At 37.0% G+C, this 12,976-nt stretch overlaps 1 protein-coding gene and 1 pseudogene across 1 annotated transcript; one reads left to right on the forward strand and one right to left on the reverse strand.

The window, feature by feature from the left end:
• The first annotated feature begins 7,591 nt into the window (after nt 1–7,591).
• LOC120146280 lies at nt 7,592–9,283 on the forward strand (annotated as a pseudogene).
• A 182-nt stretch (nt 9,284–9,465) lies between these two features.
• On the reverse strand, nt 9,466–10,477 carry LOC120146251. The gene is made up of 4 exons (XM_039159869.1): nt 10,159–10,477; nt 9,951–10,087; nt 9,788–9,885; nt 9,466–9,703 (listed from the first exon to the last, which is right to left on the reverse strand). The coding sequence occupies exons 1-4, from the start codon at nt 10,475–10,477 to the stop codon at nt 9,466–9,468; spliced, it is 792 nt and encodes a 263-aa protein (XP_039015800.1).
• Between the last annotated feature and the right edge of the window lie 2,499 nt (nt 10,478–12,976).

Consider the following 12,976-nt stretch of genomic DNA (forward strand, 5'->3'; position numbering starts at 1 on the left):
ACCGATTCTACAGCTCGACACCCAGAGCCATCACCTGATCGAGCCGATATACACCTCCACAACGAGAGCCATCACCTATTCCATCACATCATCGAGCCTTTTCTCCACCATCACCTCATGATAGGCGACCGAAAAGATGCCACGATATTTATCTCCCTATTCTCCACCTCCACAGGATGAGTTAGGGGAGTTACGTGATGAGGTCAGTGCTTTGCGTGAGGAGGTTGGTACTTTACGTGATGACAATGGTGCATGGCATGATGAGGTACGGTCCTTATGTGGTGAGGTAGAGGTTTTACGCAATGACAATGGTACTTTACGTGGTAAGGTATCTACTTTACGTGATGAGGTAGCCGCTCGACGTGAGATTGTTACATCATTGTAGAATGAGGTTCATACTCTACGCAATGAGGTAAGTTTGTTTAATACTATAGTAAAAATGTAAATAACCTTTTTTCGACATTATTTATTTGTTTAATTACTGATTTATGTATTAATTTATTTTTAGCGGCCTGATAAGGTAGATGCTTTACGTCGGGTTTTTCTTGCACGACGGGGTTCTCGCATCAGATGTCCTGCACGTGCCATTACGTCTCCTTTCACCCCATTAGTTCCAAGACTCCATAAAAAGAAGCTCAATTCACCTGTCATCGTTCAAGAGGCCCCCCTATCGTTTAAGAGGCCCCTCCCACCATTCAAGAGGCCCCTCTCATCGTTCAAGAGGCCCCTTCCAGCGTTCAAGAGCCCGATTCACATGACATATTATGTCGACATATTGATAAACCCCCTCACGTGCCTGATATGATGGATGAGAGTTGGCTTTTGTATCAGTTACTGGTCAGTACAATTCTGGTATCTGAAGTGGAGAGGAGAAAACTACCGGACACAATTAAGGATAATACCCTTTGGGCTAAGACTGCAGTTTATTTTTATCTACATGAGCGGAGCCAGGGGTGTTACGCTGACATATGCAAAATGGACGATGATATGTATTTGTTTCTTGATCGGTCTTGGTGGGGTGTTTTATTAGGGGTTGAAGAGAATGGTATTTCGAATGGGGGGTAAGTCTTATATTCTTCTTATATTGCATTTTGATTATTTTTTAAAAAAAATTATTAAATTCACTAATATATGTATTTTTTTATAAAATAGCATATTGATGCATGGGTGTCACGTCTTCTGATAATAAGGAAATTGAAGAAAATAAAAAAATACGCGATGGACTATTATGCCTTCGTCTTTTCACGTAGCTCACTTGAAGGATCAGAGAGACGCTTCATATGTATTGGGTAATGGAAAAGCTAAACTTTATACTGCGTGGTGGGAGGTCGATAAGGTTAGTATTTATTTTTGAATATTTTAAAGGTGTTCATAAATTTTATTTGATGTGCGCAATTGAATTATTATTTATGATTGCAGGTGTTTATCCCTGTTATGGAACGTCGTCATTGGCTTCTCGTCGAGCTTCAGCTCCCATCCCTGAAGACGATTGTATATGATAGCATGTTGAATTACATACCATTGTCTGATTTGAGAGATATTATTTGTAAGGGATGGAGTGCTCATTTGGCTAAATACTTGGATGCGATTGATTATTGGACTAAATCTAGAAACTAGAAGCCAAAAAAGTTCAAAGTTACAATGATCAGAGACGAGACAACACCACAACAAATGAGGGAGCCAGAGGGGATTGTGGTCCTCTTGTATGCATGTGCTTGGAACGTTTGACGAAAGGAAGTAAACCGTTTCTACCTCCCACAGATAGAGATAGAGATGTAGTAGGGTTGTGGTTTTGGCATTTTATGGCTAGAGCGATATATGTGAGACGTTGCCTACTTGTATCCGTGTGTTGAAAGTGTGCATAAACAACCATTTGTTATTGGTAAGTTTGAGCAAGTGTTGTTAACATATATACTCTTTGTTGGTTTGAAAATGTTTGGTTAAGTACCTAGAATTCAATAATTTGTTGTTTGTTGGTTTTAGATGTGTAGAAAGTGTTGTTTGAGCAAATGTTTGGTTTCTGCAGGTTAATCCTAATCCTAAAGTGAGTGGTAAAATTAATATATTTGTACATAAACAACCAGTTGTGTGGGGTTAAATGTGTTGTTGATTTGTTTTTTTTAGATGTGTAAATAAGAATTATTTTTTGCTTGTTTAATTGATTTGTAGAAGTTGATTTGTTGTTTAAAAAAATTTCAATCTGCATTATGTTGAAGGAAAAAAAGACCTGTTGAAGGTACACTTTCGCAACGCGAATGTCAAAATAGCAACGCGAATATCAAAATCACAACGCAAAAGTCAAATTCGCGTTGCGAATTCAAGGAAAACACCTTCAAAAAGATAACAGACAATAATCTGATAAGTGTAAATAAGAATTTTTTTTGTTTAATTGATTTGTTGTTTAATTTCAATCTGCGTTATGTTGAAGGCAAAAAAGACTTGTTGAAGGTACACTTTCGCAACGCGAAAGTCAAATTCGCAACGCTAAAGTCAAAATCGCAACGCAAAAGTCAAATTCGTAATGCGAAAGTCAAATTCGCGTTGCGATTTTCGCGTTGTGAATTTGACTTTTGCATTGCGAATTTGTCTTTCACAACAATCGTAACGCGAAAATTGCAACACGAATTTGGCTTTCACATTGCGAATTCAAGGAAAACGCCTTCAAAAAGATAACAGACAACAATCTGATAAGTGATAATAACTGAATAGATCATAGTAATGTTCAAACTCAAGTTACTAATACATGTCTAACTGAAAATGTATGCATTCACACATAAAATACACATAATACAACGTTTGCATTTAAAAATCACCTAAGTTAATAAGTCCCAAAAGGTGAAGCCGGTTGTGATTGAGATTTTGATTTTGATTTCGATTTTGATTTTCTTTTGCTTGGCACCATATGAGCTTTGGATTTTGATGAGGATCCATATTTTGGTAGAGGAAAAGATGATTGTGATTGCACTGGTGATCCATAGGTCAACCTTGTATGACCACTTTCCTTGCACCGACTACATGTTGATATCTCTTCTCTTCACCCTTAGACGGTATACGATCGTGATGTTTTGGTCGGCCAGGTAGCCTGTTGTCCATGACTGGTAGCAAAACTGTTTGTAAGTCATATGGTATGTCCCACTCAGGAGGATGTGGAATAGGGTAGACAATCTCGGCATAAGTCTGTCGATATACTTCTGTAGTGTAGCAATCCATAGCGTATGCGCTTGAATCATCTTGGTTTAGATGAACAGTAACTTTTATAACATGGCCACGTAGATAACCAGATGTTTTCCATTCCATACAACTACACGTCTTTGCATTTAGATCGATAAGCCGTTTAAGTTATTATCCAATACTTCAAACAAAGTGTTTGAACATGGTTTAACTCTCCATGACGTTGACTTCACAACACGTTTCGTTATCTTTTTTTAGTCCATAGTGTAACACAACGTTCCAATGTTCTTGTAAATTTAAATAAATAATACTTAGTAAAATATTTAAATTAAATATGATAAGTTACGAATTTAAAGAAATAATACCTACATGGTTTCTTTTCTTGTAGTAACACTGTTGAATAGAGGCTCGAAAAAAACTCCATTAACATAGTATTGGGTAATTTTCGAGAATGACAACTTAGAGCGTTGATTGATTCCACACTATTAGACGTCATGAAACCATACCTTGCTCCAAGTTGATGTACTCTTGACCATCTTTCAAACCTGACATCTTCTAGTTTTGAGCACATTGAGGCAAAACAAGTCTTAAACAATTTATATGCTTATTAAAATCCACTTCCCGATAAGCTTTTACAGCCTTCCAAAATATCCATTTGTGATTTTTTATACATCAGACCTTGATTTTAGATTTATGTACAAATGAACACCACAAAGTCCATGAAAAGCATATGGGAAACACCTTCTAACAGCGTTGTCAATTGAGTTTTCCCTATCAGATATGATTGTCAAAATGCTAATAGAACCTATGCAATCCCTAAGATGCCCCATAAACCATGTCCATGAATCAGAGGTTTCAGATTTGCCAACCCCGTAAGCTATTGGCAGTATCCCATTGTTAGCATCCATGGCTATTGCTAATAAGTTTACTCCAAGGTATCGACCTTTCAAATGTGCTCTGTCAACTATAATAACTGGGCGCATGCAAGTAATAAACGAACGAATCTACAAAATAATATACACAAGAAATATAATCATTTAAATGTGAAATGCATGTAACTAACAAAAATGAGTCAACAAAATTATATTGATTTACTAACTGCAGCACCAATGGCGATAAACAGCAACTCAAAGCGTCCATCTCTATCTGTTTTGATATGAGTTACCGACCCAGGATTTTTCAACTTTAAATTGTGACAATAAGCCGGCAGTTGGGCAAACGATGCTTCTGGCGACCCCCTCAACAATTCCAAGGTATAACATTTGGCTCTCCAAGCTTGAGAATATGAGATACTTATCTTAAACCGAGCATTCATGTCAGTTATAATTTCATGTCCCCGATATACCCTGCCATTCAAAAACATTAACTCAGCCAGAAAACCACCCAACACCTTTTTGTTTGCCTGTCTATGGTGAGGAAAAACTTGGGTTCTTGAACATGTATGTTTATCAATAAAAGTCCTAACTTGAAACATTTCGCAATCTTTTATCCTCTTTGCAATCATATGCCACTTACAGTTTTTGTCAATCATACACTTTGTTTCGAAATGATCTTTGCTTGATTTGTTAACTTTTAGTTTATAGCCATCTTCCACACATTTCGTATACAAAGCTATCTTCAAGTCTTCATTTGTATCAAAACAATCATCTTTCTTGATACGAATAACTTTTATGTAACAATCAACTGCTATCTTTACCAACTCTTCTTCCGATATCTGAAGTAATTCTGGCATATTCCAGTTATACTCCCGTGGCATTTTCTTCTTTTTCTTTTCTCCGAAGACTTCTTCTTCTTTTTTTCTTCTTCAGTGTTATATGAATTACAGAATGGATGTTCAACATATTCATTCACAGTCATAACTTCCTCCTCATTATCATCAACAACATCTTCGGAGGCAGCGGCTGTATCATCAAAATTCGGGTATTGACCAATATCAAAATCATTACACGCATGGTATGTTTCTTCTTCTGAAACATCATCAAAATCCGAGTATTGACCAAGATCAAAGTCCGGGTATTGACCAAGATAAAATTTCGAATACTGACTAGTACTCACAATTTTTTATGTTGGCTCATCATCGTCTAACTGGTCAATACGAAAATCGGAATTTGGTGCTGAAAGTTGATTGGGATTTGGATTAGGGAAAGTTGTGGGTTTTGAGATTGTGTTTTATATTGTGTTTGGTATTGGAAATGTGGTGAAAAAAAAATTCTTGGTGATGAAATTGTGGTGGAACCATTAAATTTTGAGGTTGATAACAACGTTGTACATTGTGAGCACCATAAATTGGGGTTGAAGCACTTAGTTGATTACTACCCGCTAATGACCAACTTCACTACTTCTAGGTTCAACAACATACAATGTAACATCATCTTACGAAACACTAATGTAAGCAATGAATCGTTCAACATCTTCATTGTCGGTTAACAAATAAACTTTACCTTTTCTCTGATAAGATAACCTAAATCCACTTAGAGGCTCTAAATTCAATTTCTTTGCAACACATAACATTAGAGTTTCATAAGTTTACTGTTTTAATGATAGTTTTAGTTGAAGATTCATGGGTAAAGACATATATTGTAAAACACCATGAACATTCTCCCATGACCCTCCAAAACACAAATCTATCCAAACATGATCAACATTAGGTGATTTCATTCTACAAATTGTAAATTAATTTACTAAACAAACGACCTATAAACTAGATATCATCACTAACTTCGAGAAAAACATCCCTTTATTAATTTTATAGTTGATAATTTGGGAGAGAAATCATTGAAAAATTATATAGAAATAAAATTATGTAAAAAAAAATTAGAGATGGGGAAGGATGCGTTGGATATTGGAATGGATGTCGCCAGAGAGAGTGATAGATGGAGATGGAATGAGTTGCGATTTAGGGATTTAGGTTATGAGTTGCTGCTGCTGCATAGTTTATATACCCAAAACATTTGTGTTGTGAAAATAAAAGCTGTTGCGAAATTAAAATTCGTGTTGCGAATTCGAAAATCGAGTTGCGAAAACAAAATTCGTGTTGCGATTTAGAAAGTCTTGTTGCGAAAAGGAAACTTGTGTTATGAAAAATAAATTCGCGTTGCGAATTTGAAATTCCGTGTTGCGAATTGACTTCTGTGTTGCGAATTTGGAACCTGTGCTGCGAAATTGGAGATTCGCGTTGCGAATTTGTTGGTAATTTTCACAAATCCAAAAAAAGCTGGTTAAAATCGTATATTTAAGGCATTTTCGGTCACTGAAGTTATTTTCTCTTACATAAATTTGTTTATGTTAATTTTGGGTTTTAAGAAAAAAATGCAAGTAAGATTTGCTTAAAATATGGTGGATAATAGCATCAAGTCCACAAGACTAGTTAAGATATACCAAAGAATTAAAGTTGCATTCCTCGTTTAGTGCTTGGTTGGAGAGCACCGAATTTCACATGGATAGAATACATATAAGGTTGACGAGTAATTTTATGTTTAGAGGGACGAATTTTTAAAATTTTAAGAGGATGTGATCTTATAAAATTTTAAGAGACGGAAATAAATTATCAATAAAAATACAAAACATATAAATATATGATAATTTGAAATTTTAAGGGACCTGTCCCTAGCTGCCCCATGTATGTATATATGAAGAGGTGATAACTGTACTCACTTTGCTAATATTTTCTTCACCAAACTTAGCTTCAATAATTGAGAATAATTGGCTGAATTTTGTAGATTAGACTCGAAAACAGGATTGGCCAATTTGTAGAACGTGGTCACAGTCAGCTTGCCCCCTTTCACATCTCTTTCTAGAAATTAGATAAGCATTCGAAATATATTAATGAGATGATAGAATCATGGGATTTCTTTCATTTCTTTATTTACTGGAATCTATATATGGGGAAATGTAACTCAAACATCCTCCTAATTAATTTAATTCTCAATTATTAAGCTATTGAATCTACATTTCGTTCTCATTAATGATTGATGAAGCAATAATTGTTTTCCTTACACTTTGCAAGAACATTACTACTGCGGATCCAAGCAGATAATGAGATAAACAAGTTGCCACTAATTTTGTATGCAACAGCCAATATGAAATCTGCTTTACCATACTATACTAGCCATTGGTCTGACTCAGATATCCATCAAACCAGAAGGATAATGAAGAGTATGTTCGTTTTGTTATTTGAAACAAAATGTGACATTAAATTTAAATTTAAATAAATGAACTTGGGCGCCAGCAAAAGCACACTACTGGGTCCACTAGTGTGAGTTTAGACTTGTGTCTTACCGCCGACTTGACCATCTTGTTTGTGGGGATAACCACAAAGTTACCTTTTGCATGTGCAAGCTAGTAGTGGTTCCTACCGCTTTCAATGTAGCAGTAGCACACGCGTATTTCGCTTTTGGACTCCAAGCCAATCCCTATATATACCCACCTTCACTTGCACTTTAAACCAAGCTGATCTGAAACGTTCTAATGGCTATCAACAAGATATTTGGTGCATTTTTCTTTTTGTTGTTAGGTGTAGGCATTTGTTCTGCTACTAGAGCTCTCCTTACTCTTGATGAAGTAGCTCACCTCTCAGGTTTTGCTCATGGTGGTGGCACCCTTGGTGTTGGCTTCCATGGAGGAGGTGGGGTTGGTAGTAGCTATGCAAATGTAGGAGAATCTGGAGTTTCTGGATATGGAGGTGGCGGAGGAGGTGGAAATGGTGGTGGTGGAGCTAGTGCAGGTGGACCTTCTGGATATAGAAGTGGAGGTGGTGAAGGAGGAGGAGCTGGTGGAGGATATGGAGGAGCAAGTGGATATGGGGGTGGTGGCGGTAAAGGTGGTGGTGGAGGTGCTGCAGGTGGATATAGCGGAGGAGCTTCTGGATATGGTAGTGGAGGAGGTGAAGGAGGTGGAGCTGGTGGTGGGTATGGAGGAGCCGGTGGACATGGAGGTGGAGGTGGTGGTGGAGGAGCTAGTGCAAGTGGATTGGTGGTGGAGCTTCTGGATGTGAAAGTGGAGGTGGTGAAGGAGGTGGAGCTGGAGCCGGTGGATATGGAGAAGCTGGTGCTGGTGGAGGTGGTGGTGGAGGTAGTGTAGGTGGATATGGAGGTGGAGCTTCTGGATATGGGGGCGGAGGTGGTGAAGGAGCTGGTAGTGCAGGTGGGTATGGAGGAGCCGGTGGACATGGAGGTGGTGATGGAAACGGTGGTGGCGGAGCTAGTGAAGGTGGGGCTTCTGGATATGGGACCGGAGGTGGTGAAGGAGGTGGATCTGGAGCCGGTGGATATGGAGAAGCTGGTGTTGGTGGAGGTGGAGGTGGTGGTGGAGGTAGTGTAGGTGGATATGGAGGTGGAGCTTCTGGATATGGGGGCGGAGGTGGTGAAGGAGCTGGTAGTGCAGGTGGTTATGGAGGAGCCGGTGGACATGGAGGTGGTGGTGGCAGTGGTGGAGGAGGAGCAAGTGCAGGTGATATGGAGATGGAGCTTCTGGATACGGAAGTGGAGGCGGTACAGGTGGTGGATCTGGAGGTGCAGGTGGTTACGGAGGAGGTGGAAGTGGTGGTGGCAGTGGTGGAGGAGGAGCAAGCGCAGGTGGTTATGGAGGTGGAGCTTCTGGATACGGAAGTGGAGGCGGTGCAGGTGGTGGATCTGGAGGTGCAGGTGGTTACGGAGGAGGTGGAAGTGGTGGTGGGAGCGGAGGTGGGGGAGCATATGGTGTAGGTGGGGAACATGCAGGCGGATATGGAGGCGGAGAAGGAGCGGGAGGAGGTTATGGTGGAGGTGCAGGGAGCCATGTTGGTGGTGGAGGAGGAGGATCAGGTGGTGGAGGTGGTGGTGGTGGTGCATATGGTGCAAGAGGTGCACATGCTGGAGGATACGGAAGTGGTGGTGGAGTTGGGGGTGGTGAAGTGGGTGGCTATTATCCTTGAAAGTACCATCTCAGTATTAACAAAAATAAGTGTAATTTGGTACCCAAAACCAAAGTGCTAAAAATCCAAATGAATTGTGTTAAAAGTTGTATCAGTTGATTTTCAATTGCTACAACTGATTTAATGTTCAAATGCATATCACCAATCTATATTTATATTTTATTAACCTAATACAATTGGATGCATGAGGAATTATCATTACAAGCTGAAGTTATCTATATTGCTAATGGAACAGTGAGCTTTATTACTTGAAATTGCTGAAACACAAAAGAAAATAGTAATTAAGTAGACTAGTTTTGTGAGGGATACGTACAACTCTGATTGGTTAAAAGAAACAAAGCCAAGCCCATAGGCCATCCATATACATGTAGCTAACGAATGAGCTAATCATCATCGTATTTCTGCAGCTCTTGCTCCTCCAGGATTCGTTTCAATGGTTCAGAACATATAAGCAATGGAGTAGGCACCAAACAGGCCGGAGACTCGCACGGCGTGTTCTCTCCGTTATCGATCATTGGACGCCCTTTGATCATGTCCATGTCCCCTTCCTCACTCATCATCACCATGTTGCAGGGTATTTTCTTAGTAAAGTAGACCCTGTTTTTTCTCAAATATCGGTCACTGCATTTCACAAAATTGATATAATCAACATAACTAAAAAACAAACAAATCAAACATTATTTATGTTGTGTACTTAAAACTCACTTGTTGAAAACTACCCAAGTGGCTCGATGACTAATGATCCTTTCCACAACAAGCGATGGTAAAGGATAACCCATTACAATTTCCTTTTGTAGCATAACCTGTTGAATTGCAGTGATTACTGTAAACTGTAAAAACCAAAGCAAAAGGGTTGAGATGCAATTACCCCATGGTCTCTGCAAAGGTTAAGCACTGCTTGCAGCTTCAGATATTTGGCATCATTCTTCCACTCGTTTCTTTCTCTTAGTAAAGTTAAGTGCTCAAACTCCAGCATCCATACATCCTGCCAGGTCTTCGAAGACACTGCAACATTAACATCAACTTAGTACCCGAACCATAAAACTCGAATTCGATCGATCTCGAAAAGTGCTTACAGGGGATGTTCAACCACGGCATGAAACCCAAGAGGGTGACGATGTGACCGGAGGCACTGATGTTTTCAAGCACCCACTCGAGTAGCTGGGTGGTGAACTCCTTGAGGCCATCCATAACTATGACAACATGCTTAGGGACGTTTACAGAGCCTGGGGAACTAAGGTCGTTCCCCAGTTTTGATTCTTTCGCCTTTAGACGCCTGCTGAACCTGGACAGCGACGGACAGTACTTGCGTTGTCCTCTAAATCTGATAAAAAGACCCATACCGGAGGGAGAAAGGGATTCGTGGACATGCCCTTGTTGTCCATTTATACCCATTTTCCCATCATTTGTCTGCAAACCATTGACGGAACCCACGATAGTTGATAATAACTAGGGTTGGTTTTATAGAATTGGTCGTTTGAGTGGATTTAGAATACCACCAAGTGTCTCATTAGCCTTCTGAGGATTCAATGCTACTTTCCGATTCCAATCACTAACACCATGTTATTGCTGGTTTTATCCATTTCAATTTAAGTGGAGCGTCACGGTAAGTGAAAAAATGGTCCTTTTAAATGAAGACACAATAAGTCATTGTAAAAAAAAAAAATGCAACGATTAAATGTGACACAAATTTCAACATATTTACCATAGATGATAAGCAAAGTGATTTTATTGACAATGTTTTTATTAATTATTATATTTGATATATAGTTTATAAGTAATTTAATATAATTATTTAAATTAAATAGGAGAATGACTGTATTTTCAGTTTATTTATTCACAAGAGATATCTTTTGATGTCATTAAACCCTTAACCCTTAAACGTACTTAATTATGAGTTAAAGATGTTACATTAACTTTTAAACACTTACTAAACAAGATCATGTTAAAATTTGAACATTTTTTTTAAATTATTCATTTATTCCCCTTTTCATCAAACTGATTAATTGCGTAATATAAAATTTAATATTTTGACCTTAAAATCATATCCGGTTTTAGGCAATAATATGGCAGTTCGATCTTGAATATATTTAAAATGAAACTGCCTAAAAACTACCAATATAAAAATTCATTTCTATTGCGTTATAACTATAATTTCATAATTACTATTCATGCCAAATATTAGATATATCTAATAATATATATACTAATTAAACTAATTAAACTAATACAACCCGACTTATAAAACTAATCTATCATAGCAACAAAACATATATTTAATATACAGACCATCTAGCTAAGTCAAATAGCAATAAATATTGTATTGATACTGAAATAGGTGTGATCTGCAAAAAGTAATGTCTGCTATGCTCCCTACTCCATTGACTTGTCATTTTCTTTACCTACGGTGAAACATTCACACACTAAATAATAACTAAGTGAGATATTATTTAAAATAAATAAACATATCGACACAAAAGTGAATAATTAAACTTTCTACAGAAAATGTCATAACAATATAAGAACATATAACATAATGACGTAAAATCTTTTCTTTTATCAGAAACCTGAAAATGTCATTCAGAATATAAATTCATATTTTCACGTATGAATTTTTAAATAAAGGTTTACTTTCAATGAATTAATCAATCTTGCATATTTCTGGCCATTTAAGCAAATAGTCCAACGTACACAACTGAGAATGCAAGGTGCACTAGTCAAAACGAGTGTGTAAACAACATGCCGTCGTAACTGCCATAAACAGAACACACTTTTGGTGTCAGACATAAATATAGGTAATATAGAACACAACATCACTATATTGTAATCAGAAATCAGATAATGGCAACTCACAATGTCAACACATCATGAAGCCTAGAACACGCATATAGTGCCAGATACATGTACATAAATGTTCCAGATACATAATCACTCAACCTCATGGCATACTAATCATACCACTAACTCTCAATGCACATACAATGGACTTAATAGTCAAATCATATTCCAATTGCAATTCAACAAATAACAATAACATAAATCCATGCAATTGGGCAGTTCGTACCCGAAATCATTCTCAAATCATTTCAGAAAATATTATGAAAATAATTCATAATAAAATTCATATTCGTTTTATTTTAAAAACATTAAAGGTTGATTGTCTTCCTCGTATCATAATAACATAAATAAATAGGTAAGAATGCACTCACCTTATACCTCACTAACAAACCTTTACTTCGATATTCCTTACTCAGTTACTTTTTCCTTAGCCTTTGGTTCGCTTTGATCACACTTTTGTTGAGTATCTTGCAACAATGGAGTTCACACCACCCTAAGGAGAAGATGAACAAATTCTTGAATTTTCTACATTAAAATCTCATAACACTTCTCTTATAATCTAATTAAATGAATTTAAATTTATTTAAAGCTAATTTACCATTTTGTCATTGACGAAAATTGATAATTTCTAATATGCCATTGCCATGACTTTATCTTAAAATTCAAACATGAACCAAATATCTCATACTTTTCACTTTATCTTTTTAATTTTCAAAAATTACAATTTAATCACCAAAATTAAACAATATTGATTTAACATGGAAATTAATCTTAATTTCAATGAATCATGTTAAATTTCACCCTTATAAAATATGAAAATAATATTTCTAACATTTTTCCATCATCTTTCAGAATTTCTCAAAATTTTAATTTGGTCCGATTATCCGAATTTTTACCAGACTTTATTAATTTATAGATTTTTATACAAATTTTGAATCAAAATTCTGATTGCCATGAAAATATCAATTTTGGAGTAAACTATTCAATTATAGGAAAACTACATAACTTTCTAAAATTATATTTTAATCCCTAAAGTTTTCCAAAATTTATACTTCG

This window comes from Hibiscus syriacus, unplaced genomic scaffold, assembly GCF_006381635.1.
Source record: "Hibiscus syriacus cultivar Baekdansim isolate YM2019G1 unplaced genomic scaffold, ASM638163v2 tig00110904_pilon, whole genome shotgun sequence".
NCBI classification, from domain to species: domain Eukaryota; kingdom Viridiplantae; phylum Streptophyta; class Magnoliopsida; order Malvales; family Malvaceae; genus Hibiscus; species Hibiscus syriacus.